This window comes from Prunus persica, chromosome G2 (assembly GCF_000346465.2).
Source record: "Prunus persica cultivar Lovell chromosome G2, Prunus_persica_NCBIv2, whole genome shotgun sequence".
NCBI classification, from domain to species: domain Eukaryota; kingdom Viridiplantae; phylum Streptophyta; class Magnoliopsida; order Rosales; family Rosaceae; genus Prunus; species Prunus persica.
In genome coordinates this window covers 4,445,142-4,470,272 of record NC_034010.1, presented here as the reverse complement: position 1 = coordinate 4,470,272, position 25,131 = coordinate 4,445,142, and the positions used below count along the sequence as shown (strand labels likewise).

Genomic DNA, 25,131 nt, shown 5'->3' with positions numbered 1-25,131 from the left:
TTGAATCTTTATTCTGATTGGTGATAACGTTTAATTGGTTTAATTGTGAAAAATACTATAGACCCACTCAAATATCATTTACTTGTTTGTTTATTCTGGGCTTTTTTTTTTTCTTTCAATTTCTGTCCTCCCACATTATTTCCTTTCCTCACAATTTTCATACAGTTTTGTATTGTGCTAATTTTATTTTACTTCCCAATGAAAAGATTCAAGTGTTCATCCGATCTAAGTATTGAGAGTGTATGTTTATAAGGATCAAAAGTTGTATTTTGGAAGGTAGGACGTTATAACCTGATACACCGAGATATTATCTCAAAGGAGCAGATCTACTCTTAAGAACAGTAACTTACACGCCTCAATTTACTGTTCGTGATCAAATGAGAGCATCCACAACCAAGATTCTCCAACACTGGATGCACTAATAACTTTCTAATGTTCCACAAACAACTTTTATCAACAATGTCACATTCCATGATTTTTCCCAATTTACTTTTTATATATGGTATTTGAAATATGCTTTTGAATAGCTTACTTTTCTTCTTCTACTTTACATTTTGAAATCTGGTAAGAGCCATAGATTTACAAAGAGATCAACGGCACTGGGGTCTGGTGCGTGTCGTTGTTGTCTTGTCTTGTCTAGTCATCCTCCACTCCAAGTTCGAACAGTCCAAACCGGGAGAAAAAGTGTCCCTTAGCCGTGTGGGTCCAATTGTTGAAAGGATATGATGCTCTTTTTATTATTATTTTTAATTCTCAAAATTTTCAAATAAATACATAAAAAGCTTTCATACTGCCTTACCTGTATTTCCAAGTTACTTTCATCCAATTCCCTTCCAAAGAAAAGAAGAGAAAAATGGCTGGAGCTTTGATTGGAGAGGCCTTAATTTCTGCTTCCATCCAGGTGATTTGTGACAGAATTGCTTCACCCGACTTCATCGACTTATTTCGGCACAAGAAACTCGATCAACCTCTCCTCATGAAACTAAAGAGGACCCTGTTGACCTTGAACGCAGTCCTCGATGATGCAGAGGAGAAGCAAATTGAGAAACCAGCTGTGAGAGATTGGCTTGACGACCTCAAACATGCAGTCTTTGATGCTGAGGACTTGCTGGATGAGATCAACTATGAAGCTTTGCGATGCAAGCTAGAAGGTGAAGCTCAAACAGCGGACAAATTAACCAACAAGGTTCGGAACCTCCTCTCTACTTCTCGTAATAAGTTTTATCAAAGCATGAATGCTAAGATACAAGAGTTGTTACAAAGATTAGAACATTTTGTACAACTGAAAGGTGCTCTTGATCTGAGAGAAGATGTTGGGAGAAAGGTTTCACAAAGAACTCCAACAACTTCCTTGGTTCATGAACCTTGTGTATATGGGAGAGATGAAGCCAAACAAAATTTATTAGAAGTGTTATTCGATGATGCAAGCGAGGAAAATGTGTCTGTCATCCCCATTGTTGGAATGGGTGGGGTTGGCAAGACAACCCTTGCTCGAATGCTTTACAATGACAATAAGGTGAAAGAGCATTTTACCCTTAAGGCTTGGGCTTGTGTTTCAGAAGATTATGATGCTATCAGGGTAACTAAAACTCTTCTCCAGTCGGTGACTTTAGAACCTTGTAATAAGACAGATCTGAAGCAAATTACTCTTCTCGAGTCAGTGACTTCAGAACCTTGTAATAAGACAGATCTGAATCAAATTACTCTTCTGACAGATCTGAATTTGCTTCAAGTTAAGCTAAGTGAAGAACTGAGTGGGAAGAAATTTTTGTTTGTATTGGATGACTTTTGGAATGAGAAATATACTGATTGGAACTACCTCCAAACTCCTTTTACTTCAGGGGCAAGGGGAAGTAAAGTCCTCGTAACAACACGGAACAAAAATATAGCATCTTTCATGCAAAATGTTCCTATTCACACCTTGAAACCATTGTCGCATGAAGATTGCTGGTTCTTACTTGCAAAACATGCAAATGTAAACTCTAGTTCTGATCCAAGCTTGGAAGAAATCGGCAAGAAAATTGCACGCAAGTGCAATGGGTTGCCTTTAGCTGCGCAAACACTTGGCGGTGTGTTACGTTCGAGGCCAGACTCTGAGGTATGGAACAGAGTACTAAACAGCAGCATTTGGGACTTACCTTACGAGAAAAGTGACATTCTTCCCGCTCTAGGATTGAGTTATCATTATCTTCCAGCTAAGTTAAAGCGATGCTTTATTTATTGTTCAATTTTTCCAAAAGACTATGAATTCAAGGTAGAAAATGTTGTTTTTCTTTGGATGGCGGAAGGTTTAATTCCCCAAGCGGAGAATGGGGACAGCATGGAAGAAGTGGCTAAGGAATATTTTGATGAACTGTTATCCCGATCATTGTTTCAAACGTCAGGGAATTCAAGTTTCGTCATGCATGATCTCATCAATGACTTGGCGGTGTTCATGTCTAAAGGATTTTGCTCCAGGTGGGAAGGGAAGGAATCACATGAAGTAGAAAGAGTTCGCCATTTGTCTTATAGCAGGGAAGAATTAGATGTTGCTGTTAAATTTGAGCCATTAAAAGGGGCTAAGTGTTTGCGTACCTTTCTATCTCTCTCTTTAAAACCATATTTTAGGTATGTTGACAGTTATTATGTAAGTAAAAAGGTTCTGCATAATTTGTTGCCATCACTAACATGTTTACGGGTGTTGTCGTTGTCCTGTTATAAGAATGTCACTGAGTTACCTGATTCCATTAAAAAGCTCATTCACTTGCGCTATTTGGATCTCTCCGATACTGCAATTGAAACGTTACCCAGTGTACTTTGCAGCCTCTACAATTTGCAGACATTATTATTGTCAAATTGTTCTCGTCTCGTTGAATTACCGGCAGACCTGAGAAAATTGATAAATTTACAGAAATTAATGTTGGGAGGTTGTAAGTCTCTTACTAAATTGCCTGTAGACATGTGTGAATTAATTAATTTGCATCATCTTGACTTCAGTGGAACTAAAATTGTAGAGATGCCAAGGCAAATGAGTACATTGAAAAGCTTGAGAACATTGTCCGCTTTTATTGTGGGCAAATCTACTGGGTTGACTATTGGAGAATTGGGGGAGCTTCCACATCTTGGAGGAAAACTTTCAATTTTGCAGCTACGAAATATAGTTGATACTAGGGATGCCTTGCAAGCAAATTTGAAGGATAAGAAAGATCTCAAAGAGTTAGAGTTGGAATGGGGTGGTGAGGATGCGGATGATTCCCAAAAGGAGAAAGATGTACTTGAGAAGCTCCAGCCTTGTGTGAATCTGGAGAAACTAACCATCAGTGGGTATGGTGGAAAAGATTTCCCGAATTGGCTAGGCGGCTCGTCCTTGTCCAACATACAAGTCATGTGTATTAGTGATTGTAGTAATTGTTCGTCGCTGCCACCGGTTGGGCGGCTACCTACCCTCAAAGAGCTCTACATAACAAAAATGAAACTTGTTAAGAAGATTGGTGTTGAGTTTTATGGCAGCACTGGATCTTCTGTAATTCAGCCATTTAAATCACTGGAGAGGCTGGAGTTTTGTAACATGGCAGAGTGGGAGGAATGGGTACCAAGTGGAAGTGGAGGTGTAGACTTTCCTTGTCTCCAGGAGCTCATACTACGGCATTGTCCAAAGCTGAGAGGAAGCTTGACTTGTGATCTGCCTCGCTTGAAGAAGCTTACAGTGGAAGGGTGTGGGGTTTTACATGATCAAAGGGCCACTACTGCTACTAGTGTTAAAATGGATTACAAATCTCTTGAAGAATTGATGATAGGAGGAGGAATTTTTGAAACTGAACAAACACTTGGCGGTGTGTTATCATTACTAGAGACAAAGCTCCTGTCCAAACTTGAGATTTGGAGTTTAAATGACATACAGTGCTTGCCCAACATCAATCGTCTTCAAAGTTTGAGTCTAATTAATTGTCCAACCCTGTCGTCGTTCCCTGAAGATGGGCTACCCACTACGTTGACATCACTTGTGATAGACTTTTGTAGTAGATTAGAATTACCTCATGAGTTGTTGGCCAAATTAACATCGCTCTGGCATTTGACGATATTCCGTAGCTGTGATTCAATGAGGTCCTTCCCGCTGGGCATTTTTCCCAAATTGACGTCGCTTTTCTTTAGCGAGTGTGAGAATCTGGAATCCCTTTCCTTGATTGAAGAAGAAGGAGTTGATGAGAATCTCAGTCGTCTCGCTATCTCACACTGTCCAAATCTGGTTTGTTTTCCCTGGGGAGGATTGCCCGCTCCCAACCTGACTTCATTGGAATTCATCAATTGCAAGAAGTTGAAGTCATTACCTGAACGCATTCACACCCTCACACGCCTTCGATATTTGAAAATAGGGGATCTTCCAAATCTGGAGTCAATTGCAGAAGATGGGGGTTTGCCTCGCAACCTCCAATATTTTACCATTGAGAACTGTGAGAGACTGAGGGCTTCATCAGTGGCAGAGTACTGGGGTTTGCAAGGACTTGTCTCCCTTGAAAAATTTGGAATTGGTGGCAGGGGAAGTGACGAAATCTTGGAGACGTTGCTCAAGCAACAGCTGCTCCCTAAAACTCTTCAACGCCTCGAGATCAGTCAACTTTCAAGTCTGAAATCTTTGGACTCAAAGGGACTTAATGACCTCACTTCTCTTTCTTTTCTGAGCATCTCTAATTGTTCTGCCCTGGAAAAAAGGTATAAGAAGAAGACAGGAAAAGCTTGGGCTGACATATCTCACATTCCATGCATCAAGATAGGCAAAGAAGTGATCATATGATATGAGCTCTCTCTCTCACACACATTCCTTGCATCCGATGTTTCACTCTCAACTCTCAAATCAAACTCAGGTATGTACTTCAAATAACTGGCTTAACTGGTTTTCTTCTAATTGAATCCAAATACCAAAATACATATTATTTTTCTTATAAAAAAACTCAAATATATATTGGATTTCCCAAATTCATGTCCCCAAATAAACCGAGATGCATATTTGTTACTATTTTTATGCCCCCAAGTTCATTGTATTATCTTCTTTACATATCATAGATTTTTGTCAATTACATTTGGCACTGCTGTTTACTGGTTTCTTGTTATTTTCCGATTAAAATCATTTTCCAGAAAAAAAACAATTTGTGCTTAACAACGACTTTCAATCTGATTTCTATTATTATTGTTCTCAATAAAAATCTCGTTCTATTTACTATATTTCTAATTGGTGTTGTTAAGTCTCAAATGCTGAATAATTAGTAGCCTTTTGCAGGACAGCATACCTTCTCGTAGAGAGCTTTTCATTTGCAAGGTTTCTTTGCGTGCCATTTCCAGATGAGGGGTTTGCCATTGTTTATAGCCTTACAGTTGTTACGACGAGGAGAAACAGAGAGGCTCGCCTGGAATATCTCAATTTGACGCATTTCTGCATACAGGCATCGAATGTACAACATTTTTAGGTACTTTCTCATAAGCTTAAGTTGAGTCTCATTTGAGCTAGTTTAAATTGTGTTTGATGCCTAAAGATAACCTGTGAGCTTAAGTTGTTTGATCAAGTTATCTGTATCCTTTTCTCTGTTTTTAGATTTCATTCATGTTGTAATGTTAGGATGTTTTATCTCTGGTTTGCGGTTTTAGTCGGGTAGTCTTTGCTTATCCAGTAGATAACTTGTGCCCTGTTTTGTAATGTTTTCGTTTTTCTTTCCTTAATGAAAGCATGCTCCTAATGGGAAAAAAAAAATTGAAAAAGAAAACAAAACAGTTTTTTTCGGGTCTAAAAACAACACAGTTTTCATCGATGCTTATTGGTTATTTTCAACTGCAGAAGCCTACTTTTGACATAGGTGGCATGGCACAAACTTGCATCCTTACTTCCGTCCCCATTGGCATAGGTGGCTTTCTCATCTTCTTCATTCTGTTACCAGCTTGAAGCGTGTGTAGATATGCTTTGCTCTTGTAGTTCTGATCACAAAAATCGGTTCACAAATGGAAAGTTACAATTAGATCCATTAGCAGAAGATCTGGAGGTGTACATTCTAATATTTATTTTCCTTCCATTCTTTTGCCTCCCTCACCATCATAACTTTTTAATGACAGAGAAATTTGAAATCTCTCACAATTAAACTTGCAGAATAATTTATAAATAGTCGATCGACATATTTCCTGGTGCCAAATTTGTTTTATTCCAACATCTAGGAATTGGATATGTTTTGCTCTTGTAGTTCTAAAAACTTTACAATTGGTGGCAGGGGAAGTGACAATATCTTGGAGACGTTGCTCAAGCAACAGCTGCTTCCTACCACTCTTCACACTCAACGCATCAACGAAATTACAAGTCTGAAATCTTTGAACAGAAAGGGAAACCTCACTTCTCTCCAACACCTACGAATGGAAAGCTGTCCTACTCTCGAATTTCTGCAACTTCAACACCTCACTTCTCTTCAAAGGATTTATATTAGTTGGTGTGACAATCTCCAATTCATGCTAAAAGAGGGTTTGCAGCCATCTCTTTCTTTACTTCTGATCTACAAATGTTCTGGCCTAGAGAAAAGGTATGATAATAAGACGGGAAAAGATTGGGTTAACATATCTCAAATTCCTTACAGCTGAAACTTGATAGTTGAAGGTGTTGATAGTCCCAGTCCAGTACAGACATACCCAGTCTAGCCCGGATCAGAAGCATCTATCCAGGCAGAAATGGAAGTCCAGCCCTCCTTTTGTCTTTTTTAGAGTTGGCTTTCCTTTTTGAGCTTTGTAAAAGGTAGTTCTGCCTAAAACAGTTCACTTTCTTATAATTTATTTTGGCCAGAGCTACCAGTTTTGTACTGTGAAAAAACGTGAAGTCCTCACTCGTCTGAGGCAAGAAAAGAACTTACTTGAGAGATATTCCTCACCCAAATTCACAATCGCTTGTAACTTGGGGCGCAAGTTATCTATTTTTAAGAAGTCTATTAGGATTTTCATTGTTGGTAGTGGCACGCTTGCACACTAAAGAAAGTTGACTTATTAATCAGTCAATAATTTTCGAGATAATAGGGAACTTTACCATACCATCGCATGAACAAATGTAAAACGGATGAACATTTAGTTGATTTGATTTAATTGCTTTCTTCAATTTGAATCTTATTCTGATTGCTGATAACGTTTAATTGGTTTAATTGTGAAAATTACTGTAGACCCACTCAAATATCATTTACTTGTTTGTTTATTCTGGGCATTAAATTCTGTTGGCTGACTTTGGTTTTAACGTACACTTTGCCTTCAATTTATTTGATTCCTACAGGAAAAGCTTTTGCTTATATGATCACTTTGATTTGCTGAAGGTCTTGATTACATAACCATTTGTGTTTATATATATTTAATTGGTCTATTGGTATCAGTATTCAATTTCTAAACTGTGCCACCATTATTCATCAAACGGCAAAATTTTATCTTTAATGACCAACGTCTCTTTGGGGTCAGCAACTTCTATATATAGCTTTGGCTATTTTGGCTGAACAGATATCTTAATTCGAGCATTTTTTTCTCTCAAGTTCTGTCCTCCCACATTATTTCCTTTCCTCACAATTTTCATACAGTTTTGTATTGTGTTAATTTTATTTTATTTCTCAAGGGAAAGATTCAAATGTTCATCTGATTTAAATATTGCGAGTGTATATTTACAAGGATCAAAATTTGTTGTATTCTAAAAGGTAAGACGTCATAACCTACTACATCGAGATATTATCTCAAAAGGGTGGATCTATTTTTAAAAACAATAACTTATACGCCTCAATCTACTGTTGGTGATCAAAGGAGAGCGTCCACAACCAAGATTCTCCAACAGTGGATGCACTAAGAGCATTTCCAGCAGGGCTGGAAAACTCGGACTGGGGGGGGTTTGGGGCAAAAAACGAAGTCCAGCAGCAAAAGTTCAGCCCGGGCGAGAGTGGGGGCCATCAAAACGGGCAGGCCCGAAGGCGAATTCGGCCCGACCTCGGGCCCGAAGTCTGGGACAAAATAGCTGACGCCAGCATGGCGTCAGCCCTGAAGTTTTGAATTTTTTTTTACCGTTGGCGCGTGCATTGCACGCGCCAACGTTAAAAAAAATTTCAAATCAGCGCTACAGTGCCGCCAACGGCTCTTTGACACGTGGCGGCCTCTGGTCGCTCCGATTAGAACTTTTTCTTCAATCCAACGGCAGCCAATTTTTCTGCCAAAAAAAATCGAATTTTTCAAAAAAAAAAAACACAAAAATTACAAAATTTTTTGTGTATAAATACCAACCAATACTCTTCACTTTTAACACCAACTCCTCATATATTTTCTTCTCCTTCTACTATTGTTCACTTTCTCCTCAAATTTTATTCACTTTCTATTCAATATTTTTTCACTTTGAAGTTGTAATTTTTTTCTAGCATATTATGGGTTCTTCTAATGAAAATGGAGGGGCATGGAGCATGATGGAAGATGTTAGCTTGTGTGAGGCTTGGGTCCAAGTTAGTCATTGTCCCGTAACGGGCAATGAGATTAAATTTTCTCATATGTGGAAAAAAATTCATCAAGCATTTTGTGAAAGGGCAATTGGTTCTACACGTACAGAAATGGCATTATCCAGTAGGTGGAAAGTTCTTAATAAAGAGTTGGGGAAAAGGAGAAATGCCTTAACAAAAGCGATTGACAACCATCGAAGTGGAGAAAATCTTAGCAGTGAGGTAAATTATTTGTCATTTTTCTTCTATTAATTTCTATGTCATATTAATTTTTATTTAAATGTTTCTTGCAATTTATATATTTTGTTAATATGTCTCTAGTTTTTTTTAATACATGTTGTATTTTTTTATTATTTCTTTAATTTCCATTAGTTTTTTTTTACATGTTGCATTGCCAATATTTTAAAAATTCTCTTGCATTTCCATTTCATTTTTTTATAGATTATACAAGCACAAATGTGGTTTGGTGCTACTGGCCAAGGAAAAAAAAGTTTCAACCATACCCATTGTTGGGAGGTGGTGAAGACTTGTAAGAGATTCCAAATTATTCCAACCGGTCCGACGGTAGTCTTGAACGAGACTCCACTTCGTGAGACGCCTGCATCGGATTCACCTATGGATTCCCCGATGAATCTAGACTCACCCATTGAAAATGAGCCAAGGCCTATTGGGAGGAAGGCGGCGAAGGCGAAGAGAGGGAGTAATTCTAGCAAGAATGCATCTCAATTTTTGGAGGAACTTTCAAAGCACCAAGCCATGAGAATTGAAATGGACTTGAAACAACAAGAGCACGATATGGCTATTCAAGTAGAATATGCAAAAGAAAGGGAGTATGTACGCAAAGAAAGGGAGTATGTACGCGAACAAAACATTGAAAAAAAAGATCGGGAAACCATGGTCATGGATACAAGCCATATGTCCCCTGAAACAAAACAATATTGGAAGCTAGAACGAAGGGATATTATGAGACGAAGACTTTTTCGTGACGATGGACCTAGCAACACGGATTGGTTAAATGATGGAAACCATTAAAATAGTTTGTTTGCCTTTCATGTCGTAGTTTACTTGCCTTTGATTTCATTGTATTTTTTGTTTTCTTTAATTCATGTACCTTTGATTTCATTGTATTTTTTGTTTTCTTTAATTCATGTACCTTTCATTTCATTGTATTTTTTGTTTTGTTTAATTCATGTATTTTATTTTATTATTAGTTGTATTGCTTTTCTTTTAGTCAATAAAGAAAATATTCAACAAAAATCCTTTTTATTCAAAACATTCCATACATAAAAAACAAACCACAACCAAAGCATAAAAAATAAACAACCCACAACCAAAGCATAAAACATAAACAACCCACAACCAAAGCATAAAACATAAACAACCCACTCACAACAAAAAATAAACAACATACAACATAAACATAATAAAATAAAAACAACTTCTTCACTTCACTTTATTCACCTTCATTTCCTTCATTGCCTTTCACCGCCCATAAATGCTCCATCAAGTCAACTTGACGGTGTTCATGAATATACGACGATTGCATCTCCGTGTAGCGATCAATCATACGAGGCATGAAACTACCGTCTCTAACCAACAGTTCATGCTGCACTGCTTCTCCATTTGGCCCCACTGGTTTTTCATAAATTCGTGTTAGGGCCGTGTCCATGGGATTTGGTTCATACACGTCATCAGCATCGTAATCATATTCATCTTCCACAATCATGTTATGGAGGATGATACAAGTCATCATTATACTCCTAAGCACCTCCTCGTCAAATAGACGTGCCGCGCCCCTGATAATAGCCCACCGAGCTTGAAGGATACCAAAGCACCTCTCAACATCTTTTCTGTACCCCTCTTGATAGCGAGCAAAAAAATTTTCCTTATGGGATCGGGGATGTGGAATTGTTTTCACAAATGTTGTCTACCTCGGGTATATGCCATTAGCTAGATAATACCCGGTCTGGTAGATGGTATTGTTAATTTCATATGTGATATTTTGGGCTTCACCTCTCAAAACATCATTGAACACCGGGGATTGACCTAGGACATTCAAATCGTTTTGAGATCCGGCAACTCCGAAGAAGGCGTGCCAAACCCATGTATCAAAACCAGCAACTGCTTCCAGGATGATACTTTTCTGCCCTTTTCTATTTCCGTAGTCCCCTTGCCAAGCAGTTGGACAATTTTTTCACTGCCAGTGCATGCAGTCAATGCTACCAATCATGCCAGGGAATCCTCGAGACTCAGCTTTTTGGAGAAGCCTTTGCAGGTCCCTGGGCGTAGGTCTGCGGAGGTAGTCTCTGGTGTACAGAGTTTCCACTGCATCACAAAACTGCACCAAGCTCTCCAAAATAGTGGACTTCCCCATCCGAGCAATCTCATCCACCTGATCAGCAGATGACCCATACGCCAACATTCGTATCACAGCTGTGAACTTCTGCTCTGGAAGAAGTCCCAAATTTCCAGCACAATTTCTCTTTTGAACAAAATATTCATCATAATTGCAAATATCATGCATGATTTTATTGAACAAATGGGGTTGCATTCTATATCTCCCTCGAAAATGAACATCAGAGTACAGAGATTGTGGGATAAAATAATCTTCCATAAGATTCTTACCCCGGGAATGTCTATGTCTGTCCACATTTGGGCGACGACCTTCTCGTGAACCACGGCGAGCCTGCTTTTCTTCCTCCAGCAAAGCAACTGCTATGCCAAGTTGCTCATCTAGTTCTCTCTGCGCCCTTTTGCTTGCAGCTCGTCTACGCATTCTTTCTCTAGTTTCTCGCTCTTGCCTCTCCAAAACCTCTTCCATGTCTGCCATTGAAAATGGAGAATGAAATCTAAAATTTGAGAAATGGAAATGTAGAGAAGAACTGGTGTGGATGGTATGAGCTGAACCTCTGATTTTATAGAAAAATGTACACAGATAGATATGACACGCGGCGCAATCTTAGAGGGTGAAAATCTTATCTGAAATTTGAAATTCAAATGAAATTTCAAATTTCAAATTTATCTGAAATTTGAATTCCGAAATGTATCTGAAATTCGACATTTTGAATTTATCTGAAATTTGAAACCGAAAATCTTATCCGATATGAATAGTATTGACACGTAGGAACCCAAAAATCTTATCCGAAAATATTATCCAAATTAATTGTTTAAGTAAACAAAATTGTGAAAAAAACAAAAAAATGAATAGTAATTGCCATGGCAAGCCCCAACTGCTGGAAACACATTTTACTGGATGGGGTTAGAGCAGCTACTATTCACATGAATAGTGCCTGCCCTAGAACTAATCTTGCCATGATAAGAGTCAACTGATGAAAGTGCTCTAACAACTTTCTAATGTTACACAAACAACTTTTATCAACAATGTCACATTCCATGATTTTTCCCAATTTACTTTTTATATATGATATTTGAAATATGCTTTTGAATAGCTTACTTTTCTTCTTCTACTTTACATTTTGAAATCTGGTAAGAGCCATAGATTTACAAAGAGATCAACGGCATTGGGGTCTGGTGCGTGTTGTTGTTGTCTTGTCTTGTCTAGTCATCCTCCACTCCAAGTTCCAACAGTCCAAAGCAGGAGAAAAAGTGTCCCTTAAGCCGTGTGGGTCCAATTATTGAAAGGATATGATGCTCTTTTTATTATTATTTTTAATTCTCAAAATTTTCAAATATGAATTAATTTCTATGATTTTTATAACAATCATCAACAAACAACTTTTATAACAATTTTCACATTCTATGAATTTTCTCAATTGTCTTCATATGATTTATAAAATATGCCTTGTCCGATCTGGTCTTTGATTAGCTGACTTGATTTTGTTCGCTTTCTTAATTTTCTTCTCTTAACCCCTTACCGTACGTTTTTAAATTTGTGAAGGGCGTAGATTGGCAATGGCAAAGACATCAATCAATGGCATTGGAGTCTGACGCATCCTTCCACTTGCGGGCAGTAGAATTATTGTTGTTGTCTTGTCAATGTCATCCTTCAACAGGCCAAACCAGGCTGTGTTGGTCCCACCTACCAACACAATGAATCGATTTCTTTATAAATTAGTGAATTTCTTATCTGAATTTTTCTATTTTTGTTTTTACTTTTTCGAAGAAGAAAATGAGACATGACTGCTTTCACATGTGAAAGCATCATTCATTACCCACGTCAATGGCCGACTTTGCATGTACAGATTGGTGGTGACGAGGACGACCCCATCCCCATGTGAGGCTACAGAAAAGTTTTAGAAGTTTTCCCCCCAGAGAATAAAGTGAGAGATTTTTTAAAAGTTAATAATATTACACGCTAATTAGAAGTTAATTATGATCACTTAGGCTAACAAACTCAAACACTCACAGCCACCCAACGGAACTTAGATAAATACATAAAAAGCTTTCATACTGCCTTACCTGTATTTCCAAGTTACTTTCATCCAACTCCCTTGCCCAGGAAAAGAAGAGAAAAATGGCTGGAGCTTTGATCGGAGGGGCCTTTATTTCTGCTTCCATCCAGGTGATTTGTGACAGAATTGCTTCACCCGAGTTCGTCGACTTATTTCGGCACAAGAAACTGGATCAACCTCTCCTCATGGAACTGAAGACGACGCTGTTGACCTTGAACGCAGTGCTCGATGATGCAGAGGAGAAGCAAATTGAGAAACCAAATGTGAGAGAGTGGCTTGACGAGCTCAAACATGCTGTCTTTGATGCCGAGGACTTGCTGGATGAGATCAACTATGAAGCTTTGCGACGCAAGCTGGAAGGTGATGCTCAAAACGGCAATTTCACAAGTAAGATGTCTACCTTCCTCCCCACTTCTCGTAATAAATTTTATCGAAGGATGAATGCTAAGATACAAGAGTTGTTACAAAGATTAGAACATTTTGTACAACAGAAAGTTGCTCTCGGTCTGAGAGAAGATGTTGGGAGAAAGGTTTCACAAAGAACTCCAACAACTTCCTTGGTTCATGAACCTTGTGTATATGGGAGAGATGAAGCCAAACAAAATTTATTAGAAGTGTTATTCGATGATGCAAGCGAGGAAAATGTGTCTGTCATCCCCATTGTTGGAATGGGTGGGGTTGGCAAGACAACCCTTGCTCGAATGCTTTACAATGACAATAAGGTGAAAGAGCATTTTACCCTTAAGGCTTGGGCTTGTGTTTCAGAAGATTATGATGCTATCAGGGTAACTAAAACTCTTCTCGAGTCAGTGACTTCAAAACCTTGTAAAAAGACAGATCTGAATTTGCTTCAAGTTGAGCTAAGTGAAGAACTGAGGGGGAAGAAATTTTTGTTTGTATTGGATGACCTTTGGAATGAGAAATATACTGATTGGAACTACCTCCAAACTCCTTTTACTTCAGGGGCGAGGGGAAGTAAAGTCCTCGTAACAACACGGAACAAAAATATAGCATCTTTCATGCAAAATGTTCCTATTCACACCTTGAAACCATTGTCGCATGAAGATTGTTGGTTCTTACTTGCAAAACATGCAAATGTAATCTCTAGTTCAGATCCAAGCTTGGAAGAAATCGGCAAGAAAATTGCACGCAAGTGCAATGGGTTGCCTTTAGCTGCGCAAACACTTGGGGGTGTGTTACGTTCGAGGCCAGACTCTGAGGTATGGACCAGAGTACTAAACAGCAACATTTGGGAGTTACCTTACGAGAAAAGTGACATTCTTCCCGCTTTAGGATTGAGTTATCATTATCTTCCAGCTAAGTTAAAGCGATGCTTTATTTATTGTTCAATTTTTCCAAAAGACTATGTATTCAAGGTAGAAAATGTTGTTTTTCTTTGGATGGCGGAAGGTTTAATTCCCCAAGCGGAGAATGGAGACAACATGGAAGAGGTGGCTAAAGAATATTTTGATGAATTGTTATCCCGATCATTGTTTCAAACGTCAGGGAAATCAAGTTTCGTCATGCATGATCTCATCAATGACTTGGCGGTGTTCATGTCTAAAGGATTTTGCTCCAGGTGGGAAGGGAGGGAATCACATGAAGTAGAAAGAGTTCGCCATTTGTCTTATGCCAAGGAGAAATTAGATGTTGCTGTTAAATTTGAGCCATTAAAAGGGGCTAAGTGTTTGCGTACCTTTCTATCTATCTCTTTAAAACCATATTATAGGTACATTAATATTGACAGTTATTATGTAAGTAAAAAGGTTCTGCATAATTTGTTGGCATCACTAACATGTTTACGGGTGTTGTCGTTGTCCTGTTATGAGAATGTCACTGAGTTACCTGATTCCATTAAAAAGCTCATTCACTTGCGCTATTTGGATCTCTCCGATACTGCAATTGAAACGTTACCCAGTGTACTTTGCAGCCTCTACAATTTGCAGACATTATTATTGTCAACTTGTTCTCGTCTCGTTGAATTACCTGCAGACTTGAGAAAATTGATAAATTTACAGAAATTAATGTTGGGAGGTTGTACGTCTCTTACTAAATTGCCTGTAGACATGTGTGAATTAAATAATTTGCATCATCTTGACTTCAGTGGAACTAAAATTGTAGAGATGCCAAGGCAAATGAGTACATTGAAAAGCTTGAGAACATTGTCCGCTTTTACTGTGGGCAAATCTACTGGGTCGACTATTGGAGAATTGGGGAAGCTTCCACATCTTGGAGGAAAACTTTCAATTTTGCAGCTACGAAATATAGTTGATACTAGGGATGCCTTGCAAGCAAATTTGAAGGATAAGAAAGATCTCAAAGAGTTAGAGTTGGCATGGGGTGATGAGGATGCGGATGATTCCCAAAGGGAGAAAGATGTACTTGAGAAGCTCCAGCCTTGTGTGAATCTGGAGAAACTAACCATCAGTGGGTATGGTGGAAAACATTTCCCGAATTGGCTAGGCGGCTCGTCCTTGTCCAACATACAAGTCATGTGTATTAGTGATTGTAGTAATTGTTCGTCGCTGCCATCGGTTGGGCGGCTACCTAACCTCAAAGAGCTTTGTATAAGCCAAATGAAACTTGTTAAGACGATTGGTGTTGAGTTTTATGGCAGCAATGGATCTTCTGTAATTCAGCCATTTAAATCACTGGAGAAGCTGGAGTTTCATTGGATGGCAGAGTGGGAAGAATGGGTACCAAGTGGAAGTGGAGGTGTAGACTTTCCTTGTCTCCAGGAGCTCATACTACGGCGTTGTCCAAAGCTGAGAGGAAGCTTGCCTTGTGATCTGCCTCGCTTGAAGAAGTTTAGAGTGGAATGGTGCGGGGTTTTATATGATCAAAGGGCCACTACTGCTACTAGTGTTAAAATGGATTACAAATCTCTTGAAGAATTGAGAACAGAAGGAGGATTATTTGACGGTGTGTTATCATTACTAGAAACAAAGCTCCTATCCACACTTGAGATTTGGAATTTAAATGACATACAGTGCTTGCCAAACATCAATCGTCTTCAAAGTTTGAGACTAACTAATTGTCCAACCCTGTCGTCGTTCCCTGAAGATGGGCTACCCACTACGTTGACATTACTTGTGATAGACTTTTGTAGTAGATTAGAATTACCTCATGAGATGTTGGCCAAATTAACATCGCTCGGGCATTTGGCGATATCCCATAGCTGTGATTCAATGAGGTCCTTCCCGTTGGGCATTTTTCCCAAATTGACGTGGCTTTTCCTTTGCAATTTTAAGAATCTGGAATCCCTTTCCTTGATTGAAGGAGGAGGAGTTGATGAGAATCTCAGTCATCTCAATATCACACGCTGTCCAAATCTGGTGTGTTTTCCCCGGGGAGGATTGCCCACTCCCAACCTGACTGAATTGGAATTCATCGGTTGCAAGAAGTTGAAGTCATTACCTGAACGCATTCACACCCTCACAGCCCTTCGGGGATTGAAGATGGATGATCTTCCAAATCTGGAGTCAATTGCAGAAGATGGGGGTTTGCCTCCCAACCTGACTGAATTGGAATTCATCCGTTGCAAGAAGTTGAAGTCATTACCTGAACGCATTCACACCCTCACACGCCTTCGATCTTTGAAAATAAGGGATCTTCCAAATCTGGAGTCAATTGCAGAAGATGGGGGTTTGCCTCACAACCTCCGACATTTTTGCATTAAGAATTGTGAGAGACTGAGGGCTTCATCAGTGGCAGAGTACTGGGGTTTGCGAGGACTTGTCTCCCTTGAAGAATTTGAAATTGGTGGCAGGGGAAGTGACGAAATCTTGGAGACGTTGCTCAAGCAACAGCTGCTCCCTAAAACTCTTCAACGCCTCGAGATCAGTCGACTTTCAAGTCTGAAATCTTTGGACGCAAAGGGACTTAAACACCTCACTTCTCTTTCGTTTCTGAGCATCTCTAATTGTTCTGCCCTGGAAAAAAGGTATAAGAAGAAGACAGGAAAAGCTTGGGCCGACATATCTCACATTCCATGCATCAAGATAGGCAAAGAAGTGATCATATGATATGAGCTCTCTCTCTCTCTCTCTGAAACACATTCCTTGCATCCGATGTTTCACTCTCAACTCTCAAATCAAACTCAGGTATGTACTTCAAATAACTGGCTTAACTGGTTTTCTTCTAATTGAATCCAAATACCAAAATACATATTATTTTTCTTATAAAAAAACTCAAATACATATTGGATTTCCCAAATTCATGTCCCCAAATAAACCGAGATGCATATTTGTTACTATTTTTATGCCCCCAAGTTCATTGTATTATCTTCTTTACATATCAGAGATTTTTGTCAATTACATTTGGCACTGCTGTTTACTGGTTTCTTGTTATTTTCCGATTAAAATCATTTTCCAGAAAAAAACAATTTGTGCTTAACAACAACTCTCAATCTGATTTCTATTATTATTGTTCTCAATAAAAATCTCGTTCTATTTACTATATTTCTAATTGGTGTTGTTAAGTCTCAAACGCTGAATAATTAGTAGTCTTTTGCAGGACAGCATACCCTCTCGTAGAGAGCTTTTCATTTGCAAGGTTTCTTTGCGTGCCATTTCCAGATGAGGGGTTTGCCATTGTATATAGCCTTACAATTGTTACAACGAGGAGAAACAGAGAGGCTCGCCTGGAATATCTCAATTTGACGCATTTCTGCATACAGGCATCGAATGTACAACATTTTTAGGTACTTTCTCATAAGCTTAAGTTGAGTCTCATTTGAGCTAGTTTAGATTGTGTTTGATGCCTAAAGATAACCTGTGAGCTTAAGTTGCTTGATCAAGTTATCTATATCCTTTTCCCTGTTTTTAGATTTCATTCATGTTGTGATTGGAGTGCTGCTGTTTTTTAAATTCATTCATGTAATGTTAGGATGTTTAATCTCAACTCTCAAATCAAACTCAGGTATGTTCTTCAAATAACTGGCTTAACTGGTTTTCTTCTAATTGAATCCAAAAACCAAAATACATATTCTTTATCTGTTAAAAAACCGAAATACATATTTGATTGCTCAAATTCAATGTCCAATTAAACCAAGTTACATATTTGTTACTATTTGTATGTCCCCAAGTTCATTGTATTATCTTATTACATATCAGAGAATAACCAAGTCCTTATGGAAAGGGGTCTGCCAGCAATTTTGCATCCCTTGAACTTTTACAGTTGCCAAAAAAATCATAGCATTTATCTTTTATTACTAATTGTACCTAATCTCGCGTTCTCATATTGGTTAAATAGTTTCACGCATCTGATCAAAATCAATTTGTGCTCAACACAAAACAATCTGATTTCTATTATTATTTATTATTTTGCTCAGTAAAATTTCGTTCTATTTACTTTTCATTGGGGTTGTTTTGTTCTGCTGATCACAAATTATATGCTATTTAAGTCTCAAAAGCTGAATAATTAGTAGTCTTTTTGCAGGACAGCATACCATGGAGAGCTTTACATTTGCAAGGTTTCTTTACATGGCATTCCCAGAGCAGGGTTCACCATTGTATATAGCCTTTTGTTTTTCTGCAAAAACAATTGTCACAGCAAGGAGAAACAGAAAGGCCCACCTGGAATATCTCAATTTGACGCATTTCTGCAAACAGGCATCGAATGTACATCATTTTAGGTAGTCTTTCATAACCTGTGAACTTAAGTTGTAGCTTAATTTCTGAAGAGTTAATGTATTTCATTGTACCTAATTTTATTTTATTTTTCCAACAATTGGATTAAAAAAGTTAGGCACTATGCTTTGGACGTTTGTAATATAGATATTCTATTTGTTAGTATTTTCTAAATATAAAAATCAGTAGTAACAAAAACAATTTCGTACCAGCGGTTATCATATTACAGACTGAAAATCAGTAGTACATACTGTCATGTACATACATACCAAAAGGTTTTGTTAGACTTAAAAGATTGGCATAGGAAATTTATTCACGTGGTATAAGGAACCGAGTCATGAATGGAAATTGTGATCCAAAGCATATTGGTTACTTTTGTAAGACTCTTCAGCTGAGGCCTTTATGACTCTATTATTAAATTGATTATTCTCTTATTGTTTTTATACTGTTAAAAGGAGTTAGCCGCACAGAATGAAAAACTATGTATGCCATCTTCTTTCATACCATTTTTCAAAAGTCCATTCATCCCATTCTTCTTCAACAACGCAGGAAGTTATACTAGTCGCATGGTTCAATGGAGGTGACTTTCCTTTGCCCTGTCTCCCTGGTCCAGCTGCTGCTTTACCTAGCTTTATATATATGCTTGTGTAGATAAATTCTTTCCTTTGCCACAAATCATTCCTTCAGCTGCAAAGTTCTATTTGATGAGACTTGAAATGTTGGATGTGTACTTGCAGACTCGAGAAACTTTCCCATGTTTGGAGGTCAAAGCAACTCGTGTAGGCAACCATGCATGATTTCAGAGTCGAAGCTGATGCTGTAATCATAAATTTCACCTTAGCTGCTTCACTGTAAATGCCTTTCTGTGCTCGCTTCTTCTGTAAGGGGCTATCAGATTAGTTTGTCAGCAAGATTTAATATGGTTCACTTTTTTGTTGCTTTCCTATTACCATAACCAAATTGGTTTTGTAGGATCAAACGAAGCAGTTTCATACATTGCATGCATTGTTTCATCAGCATTTCAGATGTAAAATGGGCCTTGAATTGTCTTCTAAGCCAATGGATTTTTCTAGAATCTGAAGTGCAATGGAAAATTACTGAATTGATCCATGCAAAGAGTAAACATTTTTTCTGTTGGATGCTGGAAGTGCCTCTTATACTCTGCAAAGTTGCAATATTTGGTGTCATCAAATACTCTGCAAAGGGGTAAGTCATCAAGTAACTTACGTTTTTAATTATTTGATGGGTATGTTATCTCAGTGCTTGTAATCTACATATGGAGTCATATATGGGATATGAATCATACACTTTGTGCTTTTGCAATCTCAAATGAAGAGAGATTTTTTGTTTGTGGATTAATATTGTCATATCCCTCGTTATTTATTGTATTTGAACGCCCAGTTGAGATAGATTGTTTTGTCTGTGTTATTTATTGTCATGTCCTTTCTCCTTTGCTTCATTTGTGGTGGTTGCTTACTTAAATCTGTCCTTCAGCAGTTCAAGTTGACACCGGAGTTGAACAAGGATTAGGTCAGCTGTATATTTCGCGGTAAACACCTCTTTCTATGCATATTTGTAACTGTCTACAAGGATTAATTTATCAGCATGATTTTATGGTGCATTTAGAACCTAAACATAAAAAATAAATTCCTGTTGTCAATAATTTGTTGATTCGAATTTGGACTTCTAGGAACAGATCAAGCGTAGTCATACGTGGCATGGGTCACTTTCATCATCATTTCAGACGTAAAATCAGCCTTCAACTGTCTACTGAGTCAATAGACCTTTCTAGATATCTCTCAAGTGCAATGGAAAATTCATGACTGACTTAAAGATTCGCAAAGAGTTTTCTCTTCGAAATGTGGACTGCAGAGAGGTAAGAAAGTCAACGTCAAGTAAATTTATACTTTCAATTACGTCAAGTAAATTTATACTTTCAATTTATGCTCTTCTTAGATATAATTATAAGTTTATCTACACCCCAAGGCTAACCAGTTGATGAATTAATATGGTGCTAACTACACGTTTAGAATCTAAACCCAGTCAACACCCTGGTCCGACGATCCAAAATTGGAAACTATGTAGTTATCTAACGTTGATCAAATAAAGAACACAGTATATTTTCGATAAGTAATGAAAAAAAATACACATCTACCATTTCACAGTTCTGTATACACCTCAACTCTTAAAAATGGCTGCATCTTAGAACAATGACACTGAATCTGTATAGCTCATGTTCAATCTGAAGATTAAAAGTAACATGAGTGTTCTTTCGTCCTCTGTTGTTATTTGATTATCTTTTGACTTTTGGAGGTGTTTTCAAATTTGAGAATCCAGTAAACGCAGTGTACATATATTGAAAGTATTCCACATGATTTTCAACAATAATATTTTCTTTTCAGATTTGCTGATGATTGCAACACTTGCAAAGATATAGGGTGAAGGAATCAGAGCTGACCGTGAGGGCCACTGATGCGCAATGTTATTGCAACTGGCAACATGGTCCGAAGTGGCAATTTCATTCTGAAGCAAAGCTCTAGTAAGGAAATTGGTCAAGGTTGGGACAGGGATGATTGACGGTGAAATGGGTGTTAATTTTCTCGCAGCCCATTCTCAAAGTTTTTATTTGCAAATGTAAGAGATTGGAGTATTTTTATTGAAAGGAGATGACATGTTCTCAGAATAGCCAATCTAAGTTCCTCCAAGTTTTTTATTTTTATTTTTTCAATTTAAGCAATCTGTGGTCTTAGATTGATCTGGTGTTGCAAATCAGTCCTGGTTTCTTTTCCAAAATGTCATCAATTGGAACCTTGTAATTGAGAGCAATATGCTAAATGTTGTTGGATTGGATCTATCCTCTTCATTGTAAACCTAATGTCTACGAGGCCTTCAAGGTGTTTATGCCAAAGTTGAGAATTTGTTATCTGAGTTATTTACACCAACACCCCCTAAGGTTTTCGGTGCTTTCACAAAACCCCCTAAGGTTTTAAAAATTACATGAATACATGTTTTAAATTGTTTTCACAAAACCCCTTTTCATTCAAAGATTAATGATTTTATATGAAAATTTTCTCCAAATGACAAAGTTAGCCTTTGAGATTAGCTTGCACATACACTTATTGAGGTTAATTTTGTCATTTGCATAAGTTTTTTTAATATGAAATCATCAATTTTTGCATGAACAATCAATGAAAAGGGGTTTTGTGAAAATAATTTAAAACATTAGGAGGTGTTCGTGTAATATTTGAAACGTAAGGGGTTTTGTGAAAACACCGAAAACCTCAGGGGGTGTTAGTGTAAATAACTTTGTTATATTCTAAGATTGAAGGTTTTTGGATTTGTATTTACTTTGACCATGTGAATGACATATGATGTTGTTAGGGGTATATTGGACTTCTAGTGGGGGAAGAGAAGGCGCCAAGGATTCGTCCTCAATCAAGAAAACATGTTTGCCGCCACACCCCATTGCGAACCCACCTGAGATCTCTGCCTTTCAGTGTTCTCCCCACGCCTTCAAAACACACGAGCATTGGCGAGTGGGCTAAACTCCTAGCCATAATGGTGGCAACATCCCACCTTCTCCTTCATTGTCATTGTGGAAGTGATTTTCGTCCCACAAGAATATTTGTTTAAGATTCTGTCTTCCTCTTCGCTTCTCTTTCTCCCTACAAAATAATACGGAGTAAAGGACCATACCCGGGGATGTTGGCCAAAGGTCATATGATCCCTAAGTTAGTTCGAGTGTTTATAGGAAAACAATAGCTAACAAAAAGATGGAGATTTCTCTAGGGTGAGAACCGAGTGGCCGGAACCTTGTGTGTGAGGGAGAAAGAGTTATGTCGGTTATGTAACACCCCGACCCCAAATTTCCCCAAATTTTACCCTTATTTAATTATTTAATTATTTAAGGGTATTTTAGTCATATTTTTAACCGGAGAGAGTTTGGGACCGTGACTTATATTTTTGGATAGGTCGTACTGAGACGAGTTCACAGACACGTAGTGGGCTCGAATCGGAGTTGTAACGAGAGAGATATGGTCAAAAGAAGTCTAGTTGCATAATCGTAAATATTTCGAAATGGAATTTTTTTTATAAAAATCTGGTTTCTCTCTCTCTCCTCTCTCTCTCTCTCCCGCGACTTCTCTCTCTCTCCCGTCGGCTCTCTCTCTTTCTCTCCTCGTATCTCCGGCCACCGACCACGGCTGTGGGCGGGGCCGGTACCAAAATGACCGGGACGACGTCCCCTTCCTTCCCCGACCGTTCCCCGCCGGCGACGCGGCCGGTGCTGGCCGGAAAATGCAGAAAACCGCCGGGAAGTCGTCGAAACTTCAACGCCGTCGATCTCCCTCCTCCGGCCACCAATTCCGTCGACCCAGGTATGGATTTTGAACCTCTCGAGCTGTTCTAGCTGCCTGTTGGTTGGGTTTTGATTGATTCGATCTCTAGATCACTCGATTTTCGAATTGAAAATCGGCCGAAACTTCGGCCGCCGTGATCGGTCATTTTCGGCCACTTTTTGGGGTAGGTCCAAGAACAAAAGTGGCTCCAAATAAGGTGTTATACCTAGGGTAGGAGTTTGGAGCCGAGATGTTGAGATTTTTCTGCGAAGCGTTATCGCTTTGGGCACCCACGCGCTGCCGGCGCGTGGGCACTGTAGAAAAAGTAGTGATGTGTTCCGATGAGATCCTTAGGTTGTCACGAGTGCGTAGGATTTCGCGGATCTCAATTCGGACGTCGTTTGACTATCGAACGGATAATCGCATATTATGCGTTATCCGGGTTCGATAGGTTGGGACCGTCGGATGGTCCCAAATTTAATATATGTTAATCTAGGTATTTTTAGGATCGTGTAGGAATTCACGGATCGTGAATCGGAGCCCCGGATGTTCCGAATAATAATTTAAAGTTTATATTTTATATTAACCGTCGGATCGTACGATCGTGAGCGATCCGACCGTCCGATCTGAACCAAACTGGTAGGACAAGTGTCCTGTACCTGGTAGAACCCATAGGGACCTTCGGATCGGAAATTGGAGGTCGTGGGTTCCGCAGGTCTGTTTGACCAGGGTTAGAGTAGTTTGACCCTTGGTTGACCGTGAGTCTCCCGGAGTAATCTCACCCTTCCAGGGGGAATTATCGGGAGCTAGACTATTGTGGAGGGTTACACAATAATAGAATTATTTATATAATTATGTATGGTTGTACAAGGGTACAACAGAGTTTAGAATGTCAGTTTGGAGTGCTATACGTACTACTTTAGGTACCTCATCGGATGTTGGATCCACTACAAGTACCACCAAGTGAAAGTTAGGTCCAGCGTGGCGTAGGTTATCCGGCGTTGGGACAGACCCCATACGTGGCGTTGGTTGTACCGGCGTATGGGGAGAATATGTGAAATCCAGAGAAATAAAATAAGGTATCGCCCAAGTGTGGAACTGGGTTTTAGGGAAGAACTACGTGTGGCTTGATCCCTCAAGGAGGGTACGTAGGCAGCCTGAGGTTATTAGGTGCAGCCGCAGACTAAATATTAGTCATAATTTGTATTTGAATGGTTTGGTAGTTGGATAGGAATTATTGAAAGGCCGAAGGCCATTTGTGTGAATTGCATGAAATTATATTGTGCATGCTGCCAGTTGGGAATATTAAATGCGTTTTTATGCAGGTTGAAATTTTGGGAAATGTCCAATTTATAGGGGAGACTCTGCCGAAATTTCGGCAGGAAGTCTCGGTTTTTAGTAAGTGGGCCTGGCATCGGGGTGATGTCAGGAATTCCAAAGGGTTCGTCTCGGGTTTTGAGAAAATTCGGGGCGGGTCCTTAAAGTTGGTATCAGAGCTCTAGGTTCAATTCCCTGTGGACCCTGCACTTTATGTGCATCCTTTGTCACATCCCGGGATCGGCTCCGCCTTAGCACGATATTGTCCGCTTTGGGCCCCCCTCTGGCCCTCACGGTTTTGTTTCTGGGAGCTCACGAGCAACTTCCCAGTGGGTCACCCATCCTGGGATTGCTCTAGCCCCCAACTCGCTTAACTTCAGAGTTCCTACGACTCCGAAGCCAGTGAGCTCCCAAAAGGCCTCGTGCTAGATGGATGCGGGTGTGCACATATAAGGCACATCACCCCCTCTCCGTTTGGTTGATGTGGGATCTTACAATCCACCCCCCTTAAGGGCCCGACGTCCTCGTCGGCACACTCGCACCATACGGCAGAGTGACTCTGATACCAAATTGTCACATCCCGGGATCGGCTCCGCCTTAGCACGATATTGTCCGCTTTGGGCCCCCCTCTGGCCCTCACGGTTTTGTTTCTGGGAGCTCACGAGCAACTTCCCAGTGGGTCACCCATCCTGGGATTGCTCTAGCCCCCAACTCGCTTAACTTCGGAGTTCCTACGACTCCGAAGCCAGTGAGCTCCCAAAAGGCCTCGTGCGAGATGGATGCGGGTGTGCACATATAAGGCACATCACCCCCTCTCCGTTTGGTTGATGTGGGATCTTACATCCTTAAATTGTGGGGATCAAAATGGGTACCATCTCGGAATGGCACATTTGCGACGTTGAGGACGTCACAAAAGTCAAATTATTTCACAAAGGAAAGGTACATAGGCCACCGGAGCATAAGTAGAGCTGGAGCTTTACCA

The 25,131-nt window shown here is 39.3% G+C and overlaps 2 protein-coding genes across 15 annotated transcripts; both read left to right on the top strand.

Annotated features, from left to right (window-relative positions):
- LOC18786710 (putative disease resistance RPP13-like protein 1) lies at positions 782 to 7,102 on the top strand. 4 transcript variants are annotated; one of them, XM_020557601.1, is made up of 4 exons: positions 782 to 4,841; positions 5,255 to 5,441; positions 5,807 to 5,873; positions 6,231 to 7,102. In XM_020557601.1, the coding sequence occupies exon 1, from the start codon at positions 854 to 856 to the stop codon at positions 4,769 to 4,771; it is 3,918 nt and encodes a 1,305-aa protein (XP_020413190.1). In that variant the 5' UTR covers positions 782 to 853; the 3' UTR covers positions 4,772 to 4,841; positions 5,255 to 5,441; positions 5,807 to 5,873; positions 6,231 to 7,102. The 4 variants fall into 4 exon arrangements, with proteins under 4 accessions (XP_020413190.1, XP_020413189.1, XP_020413191.1 ...); XM_020557600.1 differs by having other exon boundaries at positions 5,807 to 6,008; XM_020557602.1 differs by having other exon boundaries at positions 5,245 to 5,441; positions 5,807 to 6,008.
- Positions 12,778 to 21,418, top strand: LOC18785614 (putative disease resistance RPP13-like protein 1). 11 transcript variants are annotated; one of them, XM_020557595.1, is made up of 9 exons: positions 12,778 to 16,968; positions 17,386 to 17,567; positions 18,305 to 18,500; positions 18,951 to 19,075; positions 19,233 to 19,375; positions 19,468 to 19,701; positions 19,993 to 20,044; positions 20,186 to 20,371; positions 20,898 to 21,418. In XM_020557595.1, exon 1 carries the CDS (start codon positions 12,928 to 12,930, stop codon positions 16,888 to 16,890), a length of 3,963 nt encoding a protein of 1,320 aa, XP_020413184.1. In that variant the 5' UTR covers positions 12,778 to 12,927; the 3' UTR covers positions 16,891 to 16,968; positions 17,386 to 17,567; positions 18,305 to 18,500; positions 18,951 to 19,075; positions 19,233 to 19,375; positions 19,468 to 19,701; positions 19,993 to 20,044; positions 20,186 to 20,371; positions 20,898 to 21,418. The 11 variants fall into 11 exon arrangements, with proteins under 11 accessions (XP_020413184.1, XP_020413181.1, XP_020413179.1 ...); XM_020557592.1 differs by having other exon boundaries at positions 17,381 to 17,567; positions 18,310 to 18,500; XM_020557590.1 differs by having other exon boundaries at positions 17,381 to 17,567; positions 19,045 to 19,075.